The sequence below is a fragment of the Mesoplodon densirostris genome, chromosome 17 (genome assembly GCF_025265405.1).
Source record: "Mesoplodon densirostris isolate mMesDen1 chromosome 17, mMesDen1 primary haplotype, whole genome shotgun sequence".
Lineage (NCBI taxonomy): Eukaryota > Metazoa > Chordata > Mammalia > Artiodactyla > Ziphiidae > Mesoplodon > Mesoplodon densirostris.
Window position 1 is genome coordinate 11121798 of NC_082677.1, and position 23846 is coordinate 11145643.

The 23846-nt window shown below is 31.8% G+C and overlaps 1 protein-coding gene across 1 annotated transcript in view; it reads left to right on the plus strand.

The window, feature by feature from the left end:
• The window catches only part of NBEA (neurobeachin), a 610373-nt gene that overhangs the window by 177059 nt on the left and 409468 nt on the right, over window positions 1-23846 (plus strand). Inside the window, exons 25-29 of the mRNA XM_060080316.1 lie at window positions 5495-5675; window positions 8080-8210; window positions 11414-11521; window positions 15711-15879; window positions 17306-17401. Of these exons, the coding sequence (XP_059936299.1) occupies window positions 5495-5675; window positions 8080-8210; window positions 11414-11521; window positions 15711-15879; window positions 17306-17401 (685 nt within the window). The remainder of the gene's footprint in view (window positions 1-5494; window positions 5676-8079; window positions 8211-11413; window positions 11522-15710; window positions 15880-17305; window positions 17402-23846) is intronic.

Consider the following 23846-nt stretch of genomic DNA (forward strand, 5'->3'; position numbering starts at 1 on the left):
CATGTAGATGCCTTTAGAATTTCAATCCTATATGAAGAGAGATAGAAACATTTGAAACTAATGTTTGAGTGATATGTAATTTTGTTTAGGTTTGTGGAGTTCTTCAGAATATTCATACATTATATACAGATACGTATTTAAGGAATAAATATAAGTAATGATGGTATGCAGTGGTTGACAAATTTATTCTGTGTATGGATCATATAGTAAATATTTTCAGTTTTGTGGACTATATGGTATCTAACTATTGAAATTTGCTGTTGTTTGCAAAAGCAGCCATATATCGTAACACAGAGGAGTAGGTGTGGGTGTGTTTCAATAAATCTTTATTTATATTTGACTTGTAGGTCCTAGTTTGCTGACCACTGACTTACAGCACCATTTTCACATAAAATACAAATGTCATAGCGTAAAACTTCATTACTTACTCCTGATCATTAAAAATTCAATAGTTAGAGCTTAAGATAAATTCATTTTTCCTATTAAATTAGAGCTTGCATTTGACTTAATGAACATTTATTAAAGTTTAATTTTTAACACAGTTTCACTGGTGGTTGTGATCATTATGTTTTATTAGAAGATATGTAACTTTTCCCATGCAGCCATACTAAATATTTTTAGCATTTGACAAGTCTAATGTTGAAATTGTATTTAATTTTGAGTAGGTAAGTAGAATGCTAAGTATTCTTTATAATTTCTATTAAAAACTCAACCCAGGAAAATGTCTTTTCCATTTCTCAGTATAAGTGTGGATCTCAGAAAATTTGCTCATTTTCATCGAAAGCAAACTTTTGTTTCCCAATAATCAGTGAGACTCAAACACGATTTTTCTTGAAGTTATGATTTAACTGAAGGCATATGGGTTTTAGCATAGGATAAGTGTGTATTTTAACCTGGGTTCTACCACTTACTAGAAATGATGTCAACCTTAATTTCTTCATTTTAATGGTGTTAATTTTACTTATCCCACAGGGAGTTTGTGAAAATTAAGTTAGGTAATGTCACTAGATGGAGATGACTCTTACTGAATGTTTCCCTCCTTTACTTCCTTTTGGAGCTTTTTATTCAGAATTGTATCATGATGGAATGATCTTCCCATTTATAGAGTAAGCCTGTCACACTCAGAATTCTGAAATTTAAAATAGGATATTTGAACCAAGTTAGTTACTATGGATGATCCATTTTGATGGCAAAAAACTAAAATGGTATATAGTCTTGTCTGTTCTCTCCATGGCATTGGCATAGTGGTGGTTTATTTTCTGCCCTGGGACCTTATATGAGTACAGTAATCCATACTAAGGATGACATTTGTGTATTGCTGTTGCAGTACCATCACGTGAGAAAATTTGAGCTATTTTATCTTACTTGTACAGAAATATTTCAGTGGAAACTTTAAGGAAAAAGAGTATAGATATACAAATATTTGTGTTATAATGCCACCTGAAACTTAGTATTCATTGAAGAAGCAGGACTTTATTGGAGTTTCAGTTTTACCTAGATTATTTAAAATCTTATGTATCATAGAAAATAAATTACAGGGTTTCAAGTCTCTAAATTAGACCGATAGTTTTAACTTAAGTACTCAGGGGAAAGAAATAGAACTCTTCGTATGTAGGTTGACCAGTCTTTGATTTGGGGAAGGAGCATTATTTTTGTTACTGTTGTTGAGGTTTTGAAGTTAATGTTTCTATGACTAGTCAGTTGCATCCTCTCATTTATTTTCTATACATTGTTCAAGTTGGTCATGAATGGAAGCAAGGAATTGTAGAAAAAAATGAAGATAAACGAAGAACATGGATCAACTACAAATTGCATAACCACTTAATGATTTTAAGTTGACCATTTTGGTCAACCATCCAGAACACTGAATGTTTAGAATTTCATTCAGTGTCACGTATGGTTTCATTTTCTCTGTTGATAGAAAAATAATAGAGACTGATATTTCTGGCTTTCCTAATAGTTTCATAATCCTGAGAAAGAAGAGGAACTTTTTATGTCAAAAAATGATGACAAGGACTTAATTTTAATTTATATTTTCTTACCATTATTAGAAAATGTAGCTAATAGATTTATAAAAACTAATTTTCTTTGTGTTTTGTTTATATCATAACACTGATTATATTTTAGTATTCTCAGGGTGCTTTTATATGTTCTCCTATACTACTTGAAAATAGTTTATTTTGAAATTTATGCTCACGTATAATGTCAGAAATCAAAGAATAAGAATAGTTGTTGACTTTTATTATAAAGCTTAATTCTATCCAAAAAATTTTAATATACTGAATATAATTCTTAATAATACTCTGAAACTTAGTACAAAATCTATGCAATTACCTTAGTTCATATGCGACTTCATTTAGTGTATCAGTAAGTTATTTTCTAGCAAGGGAAAGTGGTTTTTAAGTTAGAATCACTCAAATATTTTATTATCTTATTAATTATTGGGGATTTTGTTCTATAGGAAGGGCTCCAAATATTTTAGGAAACAAAATAGCATGATTCCTTAATGAAAATTCTAGGAGGTTGGTACAATTTATTTTCCTAAGTCATTTCTGCTTAAACTGGTAGTGAGCTAGGGCTTTTACAGAGACTTTATGTTAGTTTAGTTATTAAAATGTTTCCTTGGTCATCTTCTAGGAAAAGATAACTTATTTTGAAAAATAGAGTATGCATCATTTCTAATATATGAACTATATTTACATATATATTATTTGGGCAGTTACTCTAATGAAAAAATTAGAAGTCTATTTGATATTTAATCTTAATTATATGTAATTTATAAAATGAATATCTCCTGAGAATTTTTGCTTTTAATAAAATAATCAAATATAATTTTTAATATATTATTTTGTGTCTCAATTTTACATTGTATTTTCATTTAATTTTAATAATTTGCTTTTCTTGTACTTTTTTGATCTGTTGTCTGTTTTGTCTAATGCATGTCCAGGGTTCTAAGGTTAGTATTACTTCAGTAATTTTCAGGTTTTCAGTTTTAAATTTTATTTTTGCTTATTTATGAAATTTTTGACTTGGTTATATTTTGAGTTTCCATACCATCTAACATTAGGCATATCTTTGGTATATTTAAAAGATTCATTAGAAGGATTATTTTCTCAGTGCACTGATGAATTACTATTTTATTATTCACACTAATCTTTAGACTAAACTATCAGAATATAATGAAGACAATAATATTTCAGTCATATGTACAATCAGATTTTAACTGGTTCCAAAGAAAGGAAATTTGTTGGAATATATGTTAAGATTTAATAATAATCATATGTGGGTGATCTTTATTTTTAAACCTATGCTATGATGTTTATATAACATTTCATCAGATTTATAAATTACTATTATATAGAATTAGTAAGAACTCCCTTTTAGGTTATTGGTTAAGAATGCTTTTTTTTTCTTTTGCGGTATGTGGGCCTTTCACTGTTGTGGCCTCTCCCGTTACGGAGCACAGGCTCCGGACGCACAGGCTCAGCGGCCATGGCTCACGGGCCCGCTCCGCGGCATGTGGGATCTTCCCGGACCGGGTCACGAACCCGTGTCCCCTGCATCGGCAGGCGGACTCTCAACCACTGCGCCACCAGGGAAGCCCAAGAATGCTTTTTAGTTTAAAATTTTGTTTTGTTTAGTCAAAAATAACAGTTTGGCAAATTTCATGGATGATTAATAATTCTGTTTATAATTTCTGTTTATAATTTACTCATTTAAAAATGAAAACATTTTGAAGCTTAAGCCTTGTACACCGCAAAATACTTCAAAATAAGATCATTAACTAATAAAATGAGTTAGAGTTCCCGTAATTTTAGTAATTCAAAATGATGAATTTCTTTGAGAATACATCTATAGATATCCTAAAATTCTAATACTTTGAAAAGTTTTCAGAATGCTTAATGGACCTAACCAATGGCCAAATCTTCCATTCCATTATAAAACACTTATATTGATAACTGATATTTTAAAAGGAGGTTTTATATAAAATTAATTTTTAAACTTTTATTATAAACAATTGTGTTGTGGTTACCGATTTTTAATTCATGCTATGAAATGATGCTGTATATCAGTGAAGTGCTAGCAAATGAGGAATCTTTATTTAAAAATTCCAAGTAATGAATTAATCATTTCTTTAGGTCATGGATACTGAATTGGCATAATGTTGTAAATCAACAATTGAAAAAAAAATTTTTGTCTATTTCCAAGCTCCTCTTAGAGACAATGATTTTAACTCTATTTTGATGTTAAATAGAAGGGAGAAAGGTTGTTACATTATATACTCCATTTATAATCGTTTAGTTATAAAAGTGCTTGCAGTAGCCAACTGTCTCTTTTCTTACCCATGTTGTACACAAGAAGTGTTTAAGAGGTCGTTTTTTAATCAGTGTTTCCTGCTGACATTTCCATGTTAATGTGAGTAGGGATATGTCTAGGTAGAATGATGGGTATAAATAATGTCAAATGGAGCATTAAATAGGAGCAGGTACCTATGATATATGCATACCTTGTAGTTGAATTTTTCATTTGGTGCAGAAGTAAGGTTAATCCATATGGCTAGTGTGCCCATTTTCAGAAAATTTAAACAGTAGTACTTTTTGTTTATAAAGCATTCCTTACTTTCCCTGATTTTGAGGCACTGAGAAAATGAGGTCTAGTCATAATGAACCAAAATACTTAAAATGTTATGTAATTCACAATAAAAATAAAATAAGAGATGTTGCTATTGCTTACAAAATACAGAGTTATACATCTTACAAAACACAATGCTTTGTACCATTCCCTTTCAAAGCAGGAAATTATATTTTACCATAGACAATAGTGTAGTGAAAGTACAGCTTCACCAGTATAGAATGCTACTGATTCTTCTTATTGCTAGTGTCACAAATTAATATCAGTAGAGGAATTAATGATCTTGAGTATTTTTACCCTAGATTTTTATTGTTCATACAAGATACCTAGTGGTTTCACTTTATTCCGAAATGGATAAGAAAGTGTCATAATTTGACAGTTGTCTCCCTTTGATGTCAAATGAAAGCGCCACATATCTTTCCTATTGCTCATCATACATTTATAGGAAAGAAAAATTAGCACATATATTTTTATAAATGAGAATGAGGATTTTAGGAAAGAAATATGAGTTTTATGTCTTTGTTAACTAATAAAATAGAACAAAACTAGTATAAATATATACATGTGATTACTTCTAAATATCTTTATGAAATGAACTTTAGTTTGGAATGTAGTTTTTCTAAGTAATGATATTGAAATCTAACATTGATTTTAAAAATAGATTTTTCCTTTATTTAAAGATAATTCATAGGTAAGCTAATTAAATTTGATAACTAGCTCTTGTGATATATGGAATTAGTTTATGCTTTATAACTTGTTTTGTTTACAGAATAACTAAACTACTGTTAACCTGCAGTATTGTATGTACATGTATTATATTTCCAAATTTTAAGCAAGATTTAAACCTTCTACTTTTTTAAAGACGGAATTGGAAAATATTGAAGTGACACAAGGCATGTCAGCTGAGACAGCAGTAACTTTCCTCAGTCGATTGATGGCTATGGTTGATGTACTTGTATTTGCCAGCTCTCTAAATTTTAGTGAGATTGAAGCTGAAAAAAACATGTCTTCTGGTGGTTTGATGCGGCAGTGCCTAAGGCTAGGTAAGTCTGTTACGAATAATGGTGCATGTTAAATAATTACAGATAACTTTTTGATAGTCTGTGATACGTAAAGTATTAATGATACAATTTGATGATTATGTAATGTAGAGATTATTTTGTAATTCTTCAGAATTACTAAATTAAAAAATTATAGTATCTTCACATTGGAGATTTCATGGAGTTGATCTTTAATGGATTCTAATTTGAAATAAAGTCAAATATATTTTGAGTTGTTTCAGAATCAGTTGGACAATAACCTTTTTCACTGAAGTGATTTTAATGTAAATCTATTTATGAATCCTTAGTTTTGGTAAACTAATACAGAGGGTAGTTGTCCTGGGCCCACAAATGTATCAGAAAACCAACGACTAGTTTTATATACATAATGCTAAAGGATAAAGTTGACCATGCCAATCTCACTGTTTCTCAGAATGCACAATTCACATTAATAAACATTAGTGTACCTAATAACACTAATAAACATTAACACTAATAAACATTACTATACCTATGATTTTTTTTGCCGCAATCTTGTGTTACAAATAAAATTTAGTCCTGAAAACGCTTAGTAAATTTAGACCAGCTCCTTAGGCAGGAATCATTCTTACATCTCTCACCTTTTTTAAAGGGAAAAATTATTTATATTATTTAGTTTTTACAGGGACCAGACAACTACTGTTTTCAGACCAAAATGGCTACTATTTTCATACTTGCCTTAAAGTGTGAACAGGGAGGACATGAGAAAGTATGGTATTTGATAGGGAGGACGTTCTTGATATGTATTCTTTTTATCCATAATTTAAAAAATTATGTAAAAATCCACATATATATACACACACACACACACACACACACACACACACATATATATATATATATATATATATATATATAGTTGCAGGGGAGAAGTTGTTTCTAATCCAAGGACGGAATAAGAACTTGATTTAAGAATGGTGGAATAAATGTACTTTTTAATGTTGTTTTGTATTTTTGTATTTTCCTGAGAGGAGTCATTTCATCTCCATTATAAGGGAAAGAGTGACCACATGGAAATCTCTCTGTCAGCCAAGAGGTGTGGAATAATTACTGTGGGCCATCATGGACATTTCCATTGATATTTAACAATAGCTTACAGATTGAACTTTGTTAGAAAGAGAAATTTTTTTTAAATGCCTGGATATCTTGAAAACTGCATTTATTTGGTTATTCTGAACTTTTATTTCTGAATATATTCCAAAGCTTTACTGCTGATTTCATTTTTTTTTTTTTTTTTTTTTTTTTTGCAATATGCGGGCCTCTCACTGTTGTGGCCTCCCCCGTCGCGGAGCACAGGCTCCGGACACGCAGGCTCCGGACGCGCAGGCTCAGCGGCCATGGCTCACGGGCCCAGCCGCTCCGCGGCATATGGGATCCTCCCAGACCGGGGCACGAACCCGTATCCCTTGCATCGGCAGGCGGACTCTCAACCACTTGCGCCACCAGGGAGGCCCTGATTTCATTTTTATCCTGATAATTCTTAGCAGATTTGTTTTTTAATCATCCACAGGAAAGTTTTATAAGTGAATAATAATGAAGCAAACAATTATATGTATGTGCTGTTTACTGTTCTAAGCACTTTTCATATATTGATTCAGTTAATCCTCATAACAGTCCTCTAAGGAAGTTACTGTGTTTATACTCATTTTACCATGAGGAGACTGAGGCACAGATAGTTTAAGCAGCTGGCCCAAGATCACACAGCCCATAAGTGGCAGAGCCAGGATTCAAACTTAGGTGGCCTGATTCCAAAATCTGTACTGTTTATTACTGTGCTTTACTGCTTCTTAAAATAAGTAAGTGAATAGACAGAATGTACTTATTGAATGCTTGTTGACAAAGGTGATGTTCGCACCATGAAAATAGGTAGATATTGGGACTTGTGAGGCTTGACTATATGGATATACCCTGTTATTGCCTGAAATGGGGAGCTGTGCTCTGTATAGTCACCAAGATAGTCAACTTAAGGGCAGAAGAATTATTATTTAAAAAATCATCAAATATGAATACATTTTTAAAAATTTTATATTGATCCATAAATTTAAGAATTTTGAAGGTTGGAAGGGGATAGAATAAGGAAGGGTATATTGGGAGCTTCAAAGACCCTGTAGTATTCTGTTTCTTCAGCTGTTTGGAAGTTTATGGGTAATTTGTTTTTTATTTTTTAACTACATGAATGTTTTATGTATACTTTTCATTACTGTGTTTCCTAATTTAAAACAATATTTATTGATCTGGTTGATTTTAAGAATAATAATGGGATGGAGAAACTGGAAAGAAAGAAAGAAAAAATAGAACCAAGCAGTTTTTTAAAACACGTCCAAGTCAGCAATTTACATCAATAATATGCTTTCATTTTTTAAAATAGTTTGCTGTGTTGCTGTGAGAAACTGTTTAGAATGTCGGCAGAGACAGAGAGACAGGGGGAACAAACCTTCACATGCAAGCAGTAAACCTCAAGAAGCTCCCCAAGGTGTGACTGCCACAGCAGCTTCCAAGGTAATTAAACATTTTCTATGTTAAATACAATGTACCTTAAAATTTTTTTTTTTAAGTTCATGAGAACAAAGTGACATGGTATTGCTTGATAATCAGGCAGATGGAGGCTCTGGTCCTGGCTTCTCTTCTTCAGAATTGTATTATCAAGATGACTTAACCTCTCTGAGACTGGTAATTTTTGGTTACTCAACGAAGATACTAATAATTTCTACCTCGTAGGGTTCTTATAAGGATTATATCAGTTCATAGCACTGAAAAGTTCTTAATTATTACTATTTTTAATAGTTACATATATTTTCACAGAGTTCAGTATATGAATAATGCGCTTTTTAAATGGATATGCTTTTGGGGATAGAATTCCCATGATAGTCAACAAAAATATATTGAATGCCCATGAAGTGAATGAATGGTGTACAGTATTTTGGAATGCAGCAGTGATTCTCATTCTAAATTAGCTCTGTTTATTGTATGTTCAACTGACCATTTGCATCACTTCAGACTTTGAGTAACGTGACTTTTAGGTCCTGCATGCTTGACTGTTGCTTACTTCAGCTACAACTTGGAATCCCTTACCCTTGCTTTTGCTATTTTATCTTTTTTATTTATTACTATTTTATTTTAGTCACACTGTAGACTTCATGCAGTTCATCAGAATTTGTTTTAATGTTTAGACTTCCACATAGCTTCCCCTTTCTTGAAATGTCCATCCTCATTTTTCACCCCAGTGACTCTGTTCCACTCTTGGCTTTAGCTTAAGTTCAACTCTCTGAGGAAAATGTTTTCTAATACCTTCACTGCCAACCCAGTCTAGGGGAAGTTCCTCTGTTTGATATTTTCATAAAACCTGGCATGTCTCTTGTCACTCACGGTACTTGTAATTAGATGTTTGATACTGAAACAATGAAGGCTCAATAAATGAAGGCATGAAGTAAAAGTTTAATTCATTTAAAAAGTTCTGTGGCTTCAAACTTCTGCAGTTTTCAGGCAGAACAGCCACACATTTAGTCTATCTGTAGTGTAGCGTCTTTCTTTTTCACTACTGTTAGAGACACATTCCTAAAATAATTAGACCATATATTATTTTATTGCTGACAAGTCTCCACAAAGCTCTTCATTGCTTAGAAGATTAAATAGAAACACATCAGCAGTTATGCTTCATGTTATTTGTGTAGGCACAGGAGACTGTGTGTTACTTGAGGGCATGTTTGTATCTTATACATCTTTGTAATTACCTTATGTATATCGCACAGCACAAACTCTAGAATCAAACAGTTCTGAGTTTGTATCCTGGGTCTACCACTTACTGGCTTTATGAACCAAGACACATTCCTTAGTCTCTTGTGCCTCAGTTTTTCATTTTAAAGACTGGAAGACAGTTTTCCAGTCTTTAAAATGAATATGTATATATGTGTATATATATATATATACATATATATATATATCTTAATGTATAAGGTGTTTGTGTGAATTAAATAAAAAGCAATAATGCGTTAAAGTACTTAGTAATTCCAGAAATGCAGTGAACATTCAATTAATACTAATTTCCTTCCTCTCTCTAGGAGTTAGCCATTCAATATATATATCATGAAATGAATAAATAAGTTAGTATTTTTGAGAGCTTAGATCTTAAAAGTGTCTGTACTTAATTCAGAAGATAATAGGGAACATTTCAAGCCTGTCAAGCCAAGTAGTACACTGATGGTAGAATATGGACAAAAAAGCTCAATGAGAGGGAAATCCATAGTAATTTAGTTGAGCTAGTCAGTGTCTCTCTAGCAAGAACCTTGGCAATGAAAGATGGATTATAAATGTTGGATATAGAAATATTAGGGAAAAGTTGACTTGGTAAGAAAACACGTTTCAGAATAGAGAATCAATGGAGAGAGTTGGGTTTTTTTTCCCCTATTTTTATTCATTTTTAATGTGGCACTTGAGTAAGTAAACCTTAGTTAATTTTGGTGTGTTACTAACCTGAGTGAACTTGTATTAGCCTTGGTTTCTTTGCACTTCATTTTTTATTCTTTCTAAAAAGGAGCAGTAATACAAGCTTTTCCTATAAAACTGTCTCGAATTAGATTATGGACATAGAAGTACTTTGTAAACTGTAAAATAGTATATAAATTAAAATATATACAAAGTTTTCATCTATGCTATGAATAGTATATTATTTCTTTCATCATTCTCTGATAAAGATTATTAGCCTATTTTTACATATTAAAGCTGAGGTTCTGAGAGGTTAAGTATCTCACCTAAGGTTATATGGCTGGTTAGTCTTGGAATTCTAATGGAAGCTGAATAATTATCAACCTTCAAATACCATACATTTTCACTATTCTGTGCTGCAAAGGAGTCAGTCGTCTTAAGAGTGAAATAGAATAATTGAGGTTTACAGAGAAACAGAAGGAGACTTATTTGTTATTAATTAGTTAGAGTAACAGGTTACTTTATATGCAGGAATTGTATTTGGTACTTTACATATATTATCTAATTTAATCCACACAATTCTTAACATATTTTGTAAGTGAAGAAGTACTAGATTGAGTTTCAGGGATCTTTGCTGTCTTGCAAGTTTGCTATGTGACATGTTACCTAAAATGTGTGGCTTTTTGTGTCTTCAGCTATAAAAAGGATTTTGGTGGTAATGACCTTTAATGTCTTTCAGCTTTAATATTAACGCCCGACTAAAGTGTTTTTTTTGCTCACCGTTCTAACACTTTGTAGATCATGAAATGCTTTCACATATGAAATCTCATGTAATAATGTAACGTAATAATTTCATACATTATAAAAGCATGACGGATAAATGAACGTGATGACTTAAAGAGACTTACTAACTAGAGGTAGGGAATGTGAGGCTCAGAAAAATTTACTAACAAGCTTGAGGTCACACAGCAGAGATTTGATCCCAGAGTATAAGATTAATATTTTTATGCCATAATCTTCTAACCTTTCTTTGTCTATAGCGGTAGCTATGCTGATAAAGAATAAGAACACTAGTAAGCGAAACCATGACAAGAGTAGAAGAGAACAGAAAAAGTGCCTTGTAATAGCATATTGTTGTCAATAAATGTTGTTCAATGAAGAGAGGAGGCAAAGAATGTGGCCAGTTTAATGACTAAATTAAAGGCATTAGAAATTATACTGCTATATAAGTTTCTGTATTATACTATTTTTTCACAATTCTCTCTCTTTTTTTTTTTAAGACTCCACTAGAGAATGTTCCAGGTAACCTCTCTCCGATTAAGGATCCCGATAGACTTCTTCAGGATGTTGCTATCAATCGCCTTCGTGCAGTTGTCTTTCGGGATGTGGTAAGTTATGCCTACTTGATTTCCCAGGAAAAAACTTTCCACTGTCATTCATGTAAAATAATTTAAATTTTATAAGAAAGCTGCATATTAAAACTAAATGTTCTAGTGTCAGGGATTGTAGGTATATAACATGCTTCTGTTTGTAAAATGGACGAGCTTAGCTTTATCTGAAAGCTTATTGATATGTTATTTTTTTAACGATATTAAATTTTTATTTAATTTTTTGTATGGATACTAAGAATAGGGATAACTTTGAAAATTATAGTTGACTTTATCTTGAATCACCTACTCCTGTCTTTTAGTATTCCTTGCTCCATCTCTAGGTACTGAATATTTTGCTAATATCAATGTTCCTTGTATTATGGATAAAAGGGATTAATTCATTAAGGTGTTATTGGCAGTTACATTTGGGGGGCAATTACTTTTGAGATAAGAATCTGCATTTTAAAATATAGATATCAATGGGAATATGAGTTAGAAAGTTTGCTTAATAAAGCTTATTGAAAAGATAGCTTAAGGAAACGGTTTCATGGAACCCTCCAATTATATGATCACTTATTCAAAGTAAGGATAGATAAGATTGGCCTTTCCACAAATTGTGTAGAAACATACACAGCATTTCACAATATTGCAGACGCAATATTGGCAGTACTCCTTAGTTGCTATTTATCAGCCATTTTGGATTCTATTTTTCTTATTTTAATTGATGATTTATGAAACATAGAAGGAAGTTTATGTTTTAAATTTACATTTAATAATAAATTGGATAGAGTACTTTGTACTTGAGAAAGTGGTTAAAATATATTTAAGTGGGGCTTCCCTGGTGGCGCAGTGGTTGAGAGTCCGCCTGCTGATGCAGGGGACATAGGTTCGTGCCCCGGTCCGGGAGGATCCCACATGCCGCGGAGCAACTAGGCCCGTAAGCCACAACTACTGAACCTGCGCATCTGGAGCCTGTGCTCCGCAACAAGAGAGGCCGTGATAATGAGAGGCCCGCGCACCGCGATGACGACTGGCCCCCACTTGCCGCAACTGGAGAAAGCCCTCGCACAGAAACGAAGAGCCAACACAGCCATAAATAAATAAATAAATAAATAAAGTTATATATATATATATATATATATATATATATATATATATTTAAGTCATACAGCATAATACCGCATGGTAGGAATATATGATAGAAAAATTCTCACTCTTTAATATATATCAGCGCTTATAAATCACTAAGAAAATTACAACCATACCAACAGAAAAATAGGCAATGGATATAAAATATGAAAATAAGGTAACAAACGTATGATTTAAAAGTCAGTATAACCAGTAGTCAAAGAAATGCAAATTTAAAACAAGAGTGAGATAAATATTTTACCATTAAATAAACTAAAAAATTTAAATAATAGTACCTGTCATTACAAGGATGCATTGAAACATGCTCTATGACTTATCACTGGTAGGAATAGAAGTTGAATAAACTTTTTGGAAAGCTCTTTACCAACGTGTGTTAAAACTCTTATAAATATTGATGCTATTACCCAGTGGTTCTCCTCAAGCTATTAAGCCCATGTGCTCATCAGAGTTGCCTTCAGGAAAATTGACATTATAAATATCCAATATAGAGCTTAATAAATCATAGTATATTCATTTAACAAGAAACTGTGCAGCTATTAACATCATATTTTTGAGGGAAACTTAGTGACATGTAAAATGCTCATGATATATTTTAAGGGAAAGCAGCAGTATGCAGAATACTTATACTACGCAAATATTACATTTGTATGCCAAGTGTACATACATGCACATGTTCACCTTTTTTTAAAAAGTCTGGAAAAAAGTACCCAAGTGCTACCAGTGATTATCTCTAGGTAAACAGTTTTTATTTTGTACTTTTTTTGTATTTTCATATTTTCTGTAGTAAATCTGTATTGCTTTTGTAGTTAATAAAAAATAAAGGAATTTTTAAAAATAGGAGATAAAACATATAATAGTATAAAAATCATGCTGTGAGAAACTCTATAATCTGGACTTGAATTTGGACTTGGGAAAAAAATTACTCACTGACAGTTTAACCATTTAGAAGTGCGAATTATTCATCCTGAAAAAAAACATGTTGTGGAAAGAATTTTTTTTTTAATGACAGATGATTTAAACATGGAATATGTCTTCATCTCCAAGAGACCCATTCGAACCTAACATAGAAGGGGTTTATGTTAAGTGTGACATTGCATTTAAATTGTTAGTAAATTCTGAATCAGGTTATTGTGGTGGATTATCATAATTTTTCTAGTATCTATAGATGTTTTGTAACTATACTGGATAACCCAACAGTGGTGCTTATTAGCTTTCTTCCTGAAGGAAGGGAATTAGTGTTCCCAGGTGTACCTTCCAAACATCATGGAGGTAACATAATTTGTGTTCATTGAGTCTATACTGTGTATCAGACACTTAGTTTACATTACCTCAGCTTTCAGTAAAAGTTTAAGAGAAAGCTAAGACTCAAAAACATTAAGATTACACAGCTAGTGTGAGGTAGAGTCAGAATCCCAAGGTAGATCTTTGCAAAGCACTCTCTTTTTTACCACCATATTTTGTAAATTCTAAGGTACACTTTTATTTTCATTTTAAATAATCTGCAAAATTTGGAAGTGTTTTACAATTGCTATATTTTACAGTCAATTGTAGAAATTATAGTAATATTTCTACTTAACTTTTGAAATTTTTACGAATCAATAGTCATTTTTAGTTGCCTTAATTTCAAAACCACATGAGATAAAAAATTAGGTCTTTAAGGAAAAATTATATATATAAAAGCTGTCTGTTACCCACAGAGTATGAAATACTATATTTATAATATTTCAGAACAAATTTAATCTAGTTTGGTCATTTTCTGCATTACCTGCACTAATTCTGTTTCATAGTATTAAATCATCAATAAATATTTCTCATTGTCTTTTTTTCCTAACAAATGCACATAAATTTTGAATCTTGCTCACATTGTGCCTAAATGAAGTAGTAATGTAAAGTGCCTGTTTATGGAGTTACTAGACTTTAAAGCATGTTTGTTTTCGTTATTTCTCTGTTATCTATGGGCCAAGGTAATTACTTGCAATTTTGGCTTGAGTATCACTTTTAACCTAGCTTAGAAAAAAGGCTTAATAACCATCTATATATGATTACTTAGATATAGTCTAATCTGGAAATAGTATTAGAGGTCATTTAGATTTGCCCATTAACAATTTTTCCGTATACGATGATTATCTCGGCTTTTTGGATAGAGCTCTCAAGGTTATATGGCTCTTTATATTTTTGCAAAGCATACTTATTTTAAAGTTATCTTCTCTACTAGACAGCAATCTGCTTTTTTAAAACTATTATCTCTTTATCCTAACTTGGTCAGTCCTTTTCAGACCTTTTACCACGTTGCTGCTCTCCTCTGGAAAAATTTCATTTTGTCATTGAGCTTTTGAAATTGGGAGCCTCAAATATTGGCTCCCAATTCTGCACTGGAAAAATGACCTCATTTTTCCAGAGGAGAATAGTGGTGCTGTTACTTCTTTTTATCTGTTTATGTGTCAAACATTGTGTTAACTTTTTCTTAAGCTGCCATATCACACTTTTAGCTCATATTGAACTTGTAAAAAATTCATGCTTTATGCTCCCCCACTTTTATACCTCCCCTATTTTACTCATATTGTTTCCTGCTCAGGTAGTGGTATGTTAAAATTGCATATGTATTCTAATTGTAATTTTATTCTGTTAATTTTTTTCAGTTACTTGAAAGTATATTTGAAACTCTTGTCTTTTTTTATTCAGATGTTAAATTATTCTTTTCAAGCTTGTGCTATCTGCATATCTTATAAATATGCATTCTCCGTTGTTATGGAAGTAGTAGATACTAGTAGTGGAGAGGACAAAGAATAAAATTTTGTGGCATATTCAGCAAAATCTTAACATTCTCATTTTTTGAAATTACATTCCAACCTGTAAATCAGATGATATATTTATGGAATTTTTAATCTGTACTTAGATGATACTTATTAAATAGCAGTATATACTTAGCAAGTTTTAGTAAAAGTTAAATGTCATATTTTGCCTCCATAAAGAAGATGAAACAACAATAGTTTCTTGTACTCTAAGAACTTATACTTTAAAAGTTTGAGTGTCAACACTGCCTTTTCATTTTATGCAGGATGATAGCAAGCAGGCACAGTTCTTAGCTCTAGCTGTTGTTTACTTCATTTCGGTTCTGATGGTTTCCAAGTATCGTGACATTTTAGAACCCCAGCGAGAGACTGCAAGAACTGGAAGCCAACCAGGTAGAAACATCAGACAAGAAATAAATTCACCAACAAGCACAGGTACTTAATATTTGTCTACTTATTTGAATTTTCATCATCATTTATCTCCTCTTTATTTCATTTTACATCTAGATTTAAACTGGTTCTATTCATAATCACCTCAAGTATTTATAAGTAGGTGGTATATAAATGCCAATTTAATATTCTTTAATTACACAAAAATGTAGAATATTTCCTATATTCTCATTTTATCAGGGAGTTTTGGTTTTAATTTTTCTATTTATTAATACAAATCATTTGTACTCCTGTTTAATATGCAAATAACTCATATATTTTAAATGTATAATTTTAAACTTTATAAACATATGAAAGTAGGAGGTCCGTATATAGTAGTTCAATATCAACAGTAAACCAAAATGTAAATCTTTATACCCAAGTTCAAAGATAGCATCCCTTTCTTTCTTTCTTTCTTTCATTGTGTATAGTTATTTCAGTATCTAAATATTCTGTCAGAGATTTATAATAAACAAACATACATTCTAAACTTTATACCAAAGTTGCTTCAACTAAAATCAAAGACTTCTAGACATCAGTGAACCATTTTGGATCATGTTGTCTTTCTCATCTATAGAAGATGCTCATGTTGTAGGAGTTCGTGCATTATCAGCTTTATCTACTCTGCTTGGAAATGATAAACACATTTTCTGGCAACTAATATTTTAATATCATGGGGAGCCTTTTATCAATTGCATTTCTTGCTGGGTGTTTACATCAAGTTTGTTTCTCTGTTGTTTGCAGTGTGACCTTAGTAACCTGGTGGTTATTTCATGTACCACTGGATTAATTTGTAATAGAAATTATCTTTCCTAAATAAATGCATATGATGTACAAATTAAATGAATATTTTTTAAAGTGAGTAGAAATTAGTGGTCAAATCTCTGCATTTTGTTTTCCATATTCATATCATATCTCATTTACTTTTTATCGCTGTTGTGGAAATACAGATTATATTTAACTGTAATTCTTTGCTGTTGCATGCTGTATTTCTAGTATGTAAACGTGATATTTCTTTGTAGTATACTTTTAACTTTATTCTTCAAATTAAATGTTATCCTACCATTGCAGTTTATGTCTTTTGACCATTTAAAACCCTGAGACTCTATATGTTAATCAACTCTTTCTTCATTTTTAATACATGCATAACAGTCATATATGTATAAAGCAAGCAATATTTTAGTGAACCTTCCAGTTCTGATTTTCTTCTGTTTGTATGTCTCTGTGTATGTTGCTAAAATTACTCTACTTAACGAGTATATTATTTCCGTTCTCTTAATACATAACTTCTTTCCTTCCTCCAGAGACGTGGTCTTTATTACTAGTACTGTTTGCATGTTGTAGTGATATAGAACTGTCTTGGATCTTCAGTGGACCATGTTGCAGGTTGTTACATGCTGGCTCAAATTTGATTCCATAATTTTCTCCACAGTTGTGGTCATACCATCTATCCCTCATCCAAGTTTGAACCATGGATTCCTTGCCAAGTTAATTCCTGAGCAGAGCTTTGCCCACTCATTTTACAAAGGTAATATTAACCTCATCTCCTGACCTATTTGGATATTCTTAAATTTCATCAATTGTTATACAATAACCATCCATAATCTAATTGTTTATAAACAATCATACACCTCAGGTTTCAAGAAGATATAATACGTTGTATTTATACCTGGCTATTGAGAGCAAAATATAGTTTTTATATTTATATTCCATTATATTTCTTTAAGTATCATCTGCAAATTAAGGCTGCCTAATTATATGTACAATAATATGCACAGTGGTGGCATTCACTGGAGATTGCAGAAGAGTCATGTCTTATTAGTGGGACTAAATTAGCCCTAAAATGAAGGCTACTGTGTAATGACAACAAAAAAGTTGAAAAAAAACAAGCCTCGGGCTTCCCTGGTGGCGCAGTGGTTGAGAGTCCGCCTGCCGATGCAGGGGACGCGGGTTCGTGCCCCGGTCCGGGAAGATCCCACATGCCGCGGAGCGGCTGGGCCCGTGAGCCATGGCCGCTGAGCCTGCGTGTCCGGAGCCTGTGCTCCGCAATGGGAGAGGCCACAACAGTGAGAGGCCCGCGTACTGCAAAAAAAAAAAAAAAAAAAACACAAGAAAAAAACAAGCCTCGAAAGCATCAAACTGATAAGTTATTTAATTTTCTGTCAGAACAAAATTCCAACTCTTTTTAAAGGAATACAAAAAAAATCTTCACCAAATAATGTAAAATTCAACATTAAGCATCTAATAAAAAATCATTAAATGTGCAAAGAAGCAAGAAAATGTGATGCATAAGCAGAAGAAAAAAATCAGTCGATAGAAACAGATTCAGAAAGGATAGAAAGGATAGATATAGCAGAATCGTCAGATAAGGGCATTCCAACATCTATTATACATATGTTCAAGATGTTTTTCAATTTCAAGGAAAAAGTGAACATAATGTGAAGAAAAATGGAAGATTTTCGTAAAAAAACCAATTTGCAGTCTTAGAGATGAAAAATAAAATAGTCAGAATGATGTCTCTGGGTAAGATTAACATGAGATTAGTCTGTGCAGAACAAAGGTGAGCCAAACTATGCCCCCCGCCCAGGATTTTCCCATGTACACACCCTGCATAATTCCTGGGACAGCGAATATGATAGATTTTACTCTTGTGACAGGGTTATGTTATATATGTTAGCACAGTTGCTTTTTTTTTTTTTTTGCTTAAAACAGAAATGTATTCTCTCATAGTTTTTGAGGCCAGAAGTCCAAAATCAAAGTGTCAGCAGGGCCGTGCTCTCCCTGAGGGCTCTACGGGAGGATCCTTCCTGGTTTCTTCCTAGCTTATGGTGGGTGCTGGCAATCCTCAGCTTTCCTTGGCTTGTGTGAGCATCAACTCCAGTCTCTGTCTCCATCTTCACATGACCATCTTCTCTCTGTGCCTGTGTCCAGATTTCCTTCTTTTTGTAAGAATACGAGTCATATTGGACATGGGCCCCACTCTAATCCAGTTTGACCTTATTTTCACTTGATTATATCTGCAAAGACCCTATTTCCAAATAAGGTCATATTCACAGGTTTTGGGGGGACATGAATTTGGGGGGAACATTATTCAATCCATTGTAACTACTCAACGGTTGGTTCATTGCTTTGTGTGTCTTTTAGTCTTGTCTTTTTTCTTTTTCTCCTTTGATACTTGATTCACATCTTTTTAGCACAGTTGCTTTTAAGAAAAGGTGATTTATACAGGTAGCTCTGACCTAAACACATGAACCCTGTAAAGGCAGAGAGTTTTCTCTGGCTGATTTGGAAGAGGAAATGAGAGAGCCTCAAAGTGTAAGAGGGATCCGAAATAAAGGAAGTTTTTCATTGCTGAGATGGAGGTGACCATGCAACAAAGACCTGAGGTCACCTTGTAGGAGCTGAGAGCACTTCCCAGCAAGGGACTGAATTCTGCCAATAACTGGAGTAATTTTAGAGAGGGCCTTGAGCTCCAGATGATACCACCGTTCAGTGTACTTCATACATTGGCTAATGATATGGAAGAACAACTTATAGAACAAATAAAGCAGCGAAGTATTTCTTATTACAACCTGATGAATGGACAGATATTTTTCATAAACGTGCAAACTTTGGACATAATGATGAAATAAAGGAAAAATTCTTCTCAGCTTTATTGCTTACAAAGGCATCTAACTCTGAGTTGTATAAACTAAGAAGGATTAGACTAAATTAGATTAGATTAGATTGGAGTGTCATCTGGAATTTGTTTTGTGTAGAAGTGTGTTCCAAAAGGTTAACTGCAGTGACTAGAATATACTCTGGAGTAGTTAACCTGATTAAGGAGCCTGCATCAGAATATCTATGCACTGCTTTCTTTATCAAGAAAAGTTTACTATGAAACAATTTTAGCTGAACTGCATAATGGTCTTAGTGGTATAATAAAATTTTGAATTACTTTAAGGCCGATGTGGTAAATTTTTATTCTTTTAATTATATGATAATATGGTACGTGATAGTAAGTAACTGTTACTGCGTGCTGTCATGCAGTGGTTATTGAGAGGAAAAGTTCTGTTGATGATGTTGGAAATACAAAGTCAATTCTTAGTGTTTTTACAGGATAAGAAACCAGTTTCATCCCACTCTTTAAAAATTAGTAGAACTGGCCTCTTTGTCAGACATATAAACTGTGTTAAATGAACTTAGTACTTCCAAGCAGGAAAGGATTGCAACATGTATTTTTAGTGTCAGAAAAGATGAAAGAACAAAAATAAAAGTTAGAATGTTGTAAGTACAGTTTCTATGACATCTTGCATAATTTAATAAAAGTTATTTTAATAATATTATTTATTATATAATAGTTATTATCAATGAAATATCTCTATCTTAAGAATGATCTTGATTTTGCTCATCTTGAAAAGTTATCTCCTATCATTTTATGTATTTGATAGAATGTCTTGTATTTTATTTTACATTAAAAGGACATTCGTATATACAAAATTTATGGATCTGGAATCTATTTCTTTCATTGAAATATAATTTATGTTTGATTATAACTGTATGGGATAAATTATTGGAAATGAGTATTGATGAACATTGCGGGTATATTTTGAAGATACAGCATTTCTAGTTTCATTTTGGGTAAAAGTATAAAATGAATACATGTTCTGAGCTCTCTGAGTTCTCATTCTATCAACATAACTCTGTGACACGGCTTTCTCCACTCTGCGTGTTATTAAAATAAAACAAAAATAGGCTAGCTATATGTTATTCCCATGAGTAGTAGTATTGCCAGTTCTACTTGGATTAGATAAGTTAACAAGCAAAAGTTCATCACATTATAAACTTTAAATATTTATATTCTCAGTATTTGTTCAAAATGTTTATATAGGCATTTCTTTTGGGGAATCGCTCTTAAAACTTTTTGTTTATTTATGATGTATACTGAAAAAAGTTACAAGTACAGTAATATTTGTCTAGATTGATCACCTATACCCACACTTTCAGTCAACAACATGGATAGTTTTTGTATTTTTTTTCCCAATTTACCTTTGTTCTGATTATATTCATTGAAATTTAATTTTATGTCTATGGAGTCAAATAATACAAGCTTTTATGCTTTTATTTTCTGTTTTGAGAAGACTGATCTGTACTACTCTTGAACTCCTTCACACTTTACTGCCTTTTTTCACCTCATTATTGAGCCTTTTAAAAAACTCTGAATTAGCTCTTGGTTGGGGACCGCTGATTTAGTCTGTTACTGATGACAAGTTTTAAAATAACATTATTATATAAAATAATAAAGTAATGAAATGTAATTTATATTTAATATAATACATTCATATAATATTCCATAATATAACAAATATAATAATTTTTCTTTCTAAAAATTTCTAAGGGATTCCTATAGTTTTCAAAACAGTTAAAATGTCTTAACTTATAGTGGCAAGACTACTCTAGTTCTAACTTATTTGGATTACTACAGTCGTCTCCAAAGTGGTTTCCTCGCCTCTTGTCTTGCTGGTCTTTATTTGATTTTTTTATAGTTGCTGCAGTTTATTTTAAAATATAAATGAGATTATGTCTCTTTTTGACATAAAAATTTCTCATAACATTTAGAGTAAAATATCGCTACTTTCCTAACTTAATCTCATGTGGTTCTTGCATTTGCTCACTACAATGAAACTACCTTTTAGTTCTTTAATCATGCCAAGCACTTTCCTGCCTCGTGATCTTTGTATTTTGTTCCTGGTTTTTGGCTCTCTCTTCTCCCTATTTTTTGTATGACTGGAGAGTACTTATCCTTCAGGTGTCTGGTTAAAGGTCACCTCCTCACAGAGGCTTTCCCTGACTACTATAGCTAAGGAGCTTCCACCCCACAACCACCTTATTTTCTTATCATGGCATCCTCTTTATTTCCCTTCTTGCACTTATACAATTTATTTATTTGTTTGTCTATTAGAATGTGTGCTTGAAGAAGGTAATTCTTAATATCTAGCATGGCACTTGGAAGTACATACAGTAAATATTTGTTAAGTAAATGGGTAAGTTATTGAGAAAGCTAAATAATTTTTAAAAAGCTGAATATTGATGGTAGCCATAAAATGTATTTCATTAATAAACATACTTAAAACAGAGAAAAGAAATTTTTATTCATAGCTTGTGCTAGAAGCTATAGAAGCTTTATGTTAATTTTCCACATTAGGTTTCAAAAGAAGAATGTTAATATTTAGGTGAACTTACAAATAAATATGTTGTATTAGTTTTCCTCTAACAATTTATTGTCAGGGAAAAGAATTATGTTCACAGAAAATAAAATAATTAAGATATTGTGCCACTTATACGAGAATAGACATATGGCATAAACAGTCTACAAATAGGTAGGAATTTGTATAAGTATTTCATATATAATAAATATAATTTTTCTAATCAAATGGAAGAGGAAGTATTATTTGGCAAATGGTATTACCAAATGGAGTAGCCAATTGAAAAAAATAAATTTATATCCTTATTTCATATAACATGCTAAATAAATTACACATGTATTAAAATTTAAAGCGAAAAAGGAAACTGAACATAATTCAGGAAAATTAAAATTAATATTTCTATAATATAAGAAAAGATGTTTTAAATCATAACATCAAAGACTGAAGTTGTAAAGATATGACTAAGTTTTATTTATCTGCATGTCTGAAAATGTTAACAAAATTACAAGAAAAAATGCAAACAGGAAAAAATTTACATTTATGTGATAAAAGTTAATCCTTAATAAATAAAGAACTCTTACAGATCAATTAAAAGAATATATCACAGTAATGGAAAAATGTAAAAAATAGCTGAACAAGTTAATAAGAGATAGGCAATGTAAGTACAAATAAGGGAAATTTATTTAAATCTACTCATAATCAAATACATTTATATTGAAACAAAACTGTACCATAATTTTCAAATTTGGCAAAATTTTGAAGGGTGAGAATATAAATATGTGCATTTTACATAGAATAAAAATATCCGTGATCCTTGTTCTACTAATTTTACTCTTAGAAATATATATTAAGGGAGCACTGAAAGATATGCCAATAATTTTTTTACCACTCAGTTTTTATTTATTGCATACTTAGAAATAAAGCTAACATTTATTAAATAAATTGCTACATTCATATAATCAAACACTATGATTTTCAGCTTGCACATTTGTTATTTTATCTTGCTTTTGGAGTCATTTTTAATGGACTCGTAATTCATTATATGGGTGCATTATAATTTATTTTACAAGTACTCTACACTGTCATTAGTATATATAGAATTCTTATTGAATACTGATGTCAAATATCCTATATATTTTATCTTATTTATAGCTGAAAATCATGCTCAGTTATCCCTAACAAATATTTTTTTAAAACTTCGACTCTTTAAAATAAATGTCTGTTTTCAGTATTAGTAAGGGTACCAACAAAAGGCTCCCTCCTCTCTTTTTTCTTTCATCTTCTAATTTGATCTTTTTTCCAACTTACCTTATGATTCATTCATTATGTATTTGCTGAATAAATGAATGGTTTCCTATTACATACTAGGTACTGGAGATACATAATAGTGATCACAAAGTCCCTATGTTTATGAAGCTAACAGTCTAGTGATGAAGATAGACTTTTAGAAACCACACACTTAAATATATAATTGCAAGCTATGTTGCATTCTAAGAAATAAAATTACAGATTATTATGAGAAAGTACAAAAGAAGAAAGCTAATTTAATTTGGGGGTTGGGAAAGGCCTTATAGAAGTGATATTTAAGCTTTGAACCAAACAATGAAGTCAGTTAGTTTGGGAAAAAGAATGGGGATAGTGGAAGCACATTTCTGAAAAGGTAGCCACATATTCAGAGAAATTCCTTGGCATATTTTGGGAACATATGTGGGTGGAACATAAGAATTGAGTGAAAGGGAAGCATTCCATGAATTTAGACAGGTAAGCAGGAACCAAATCATGTAGGGC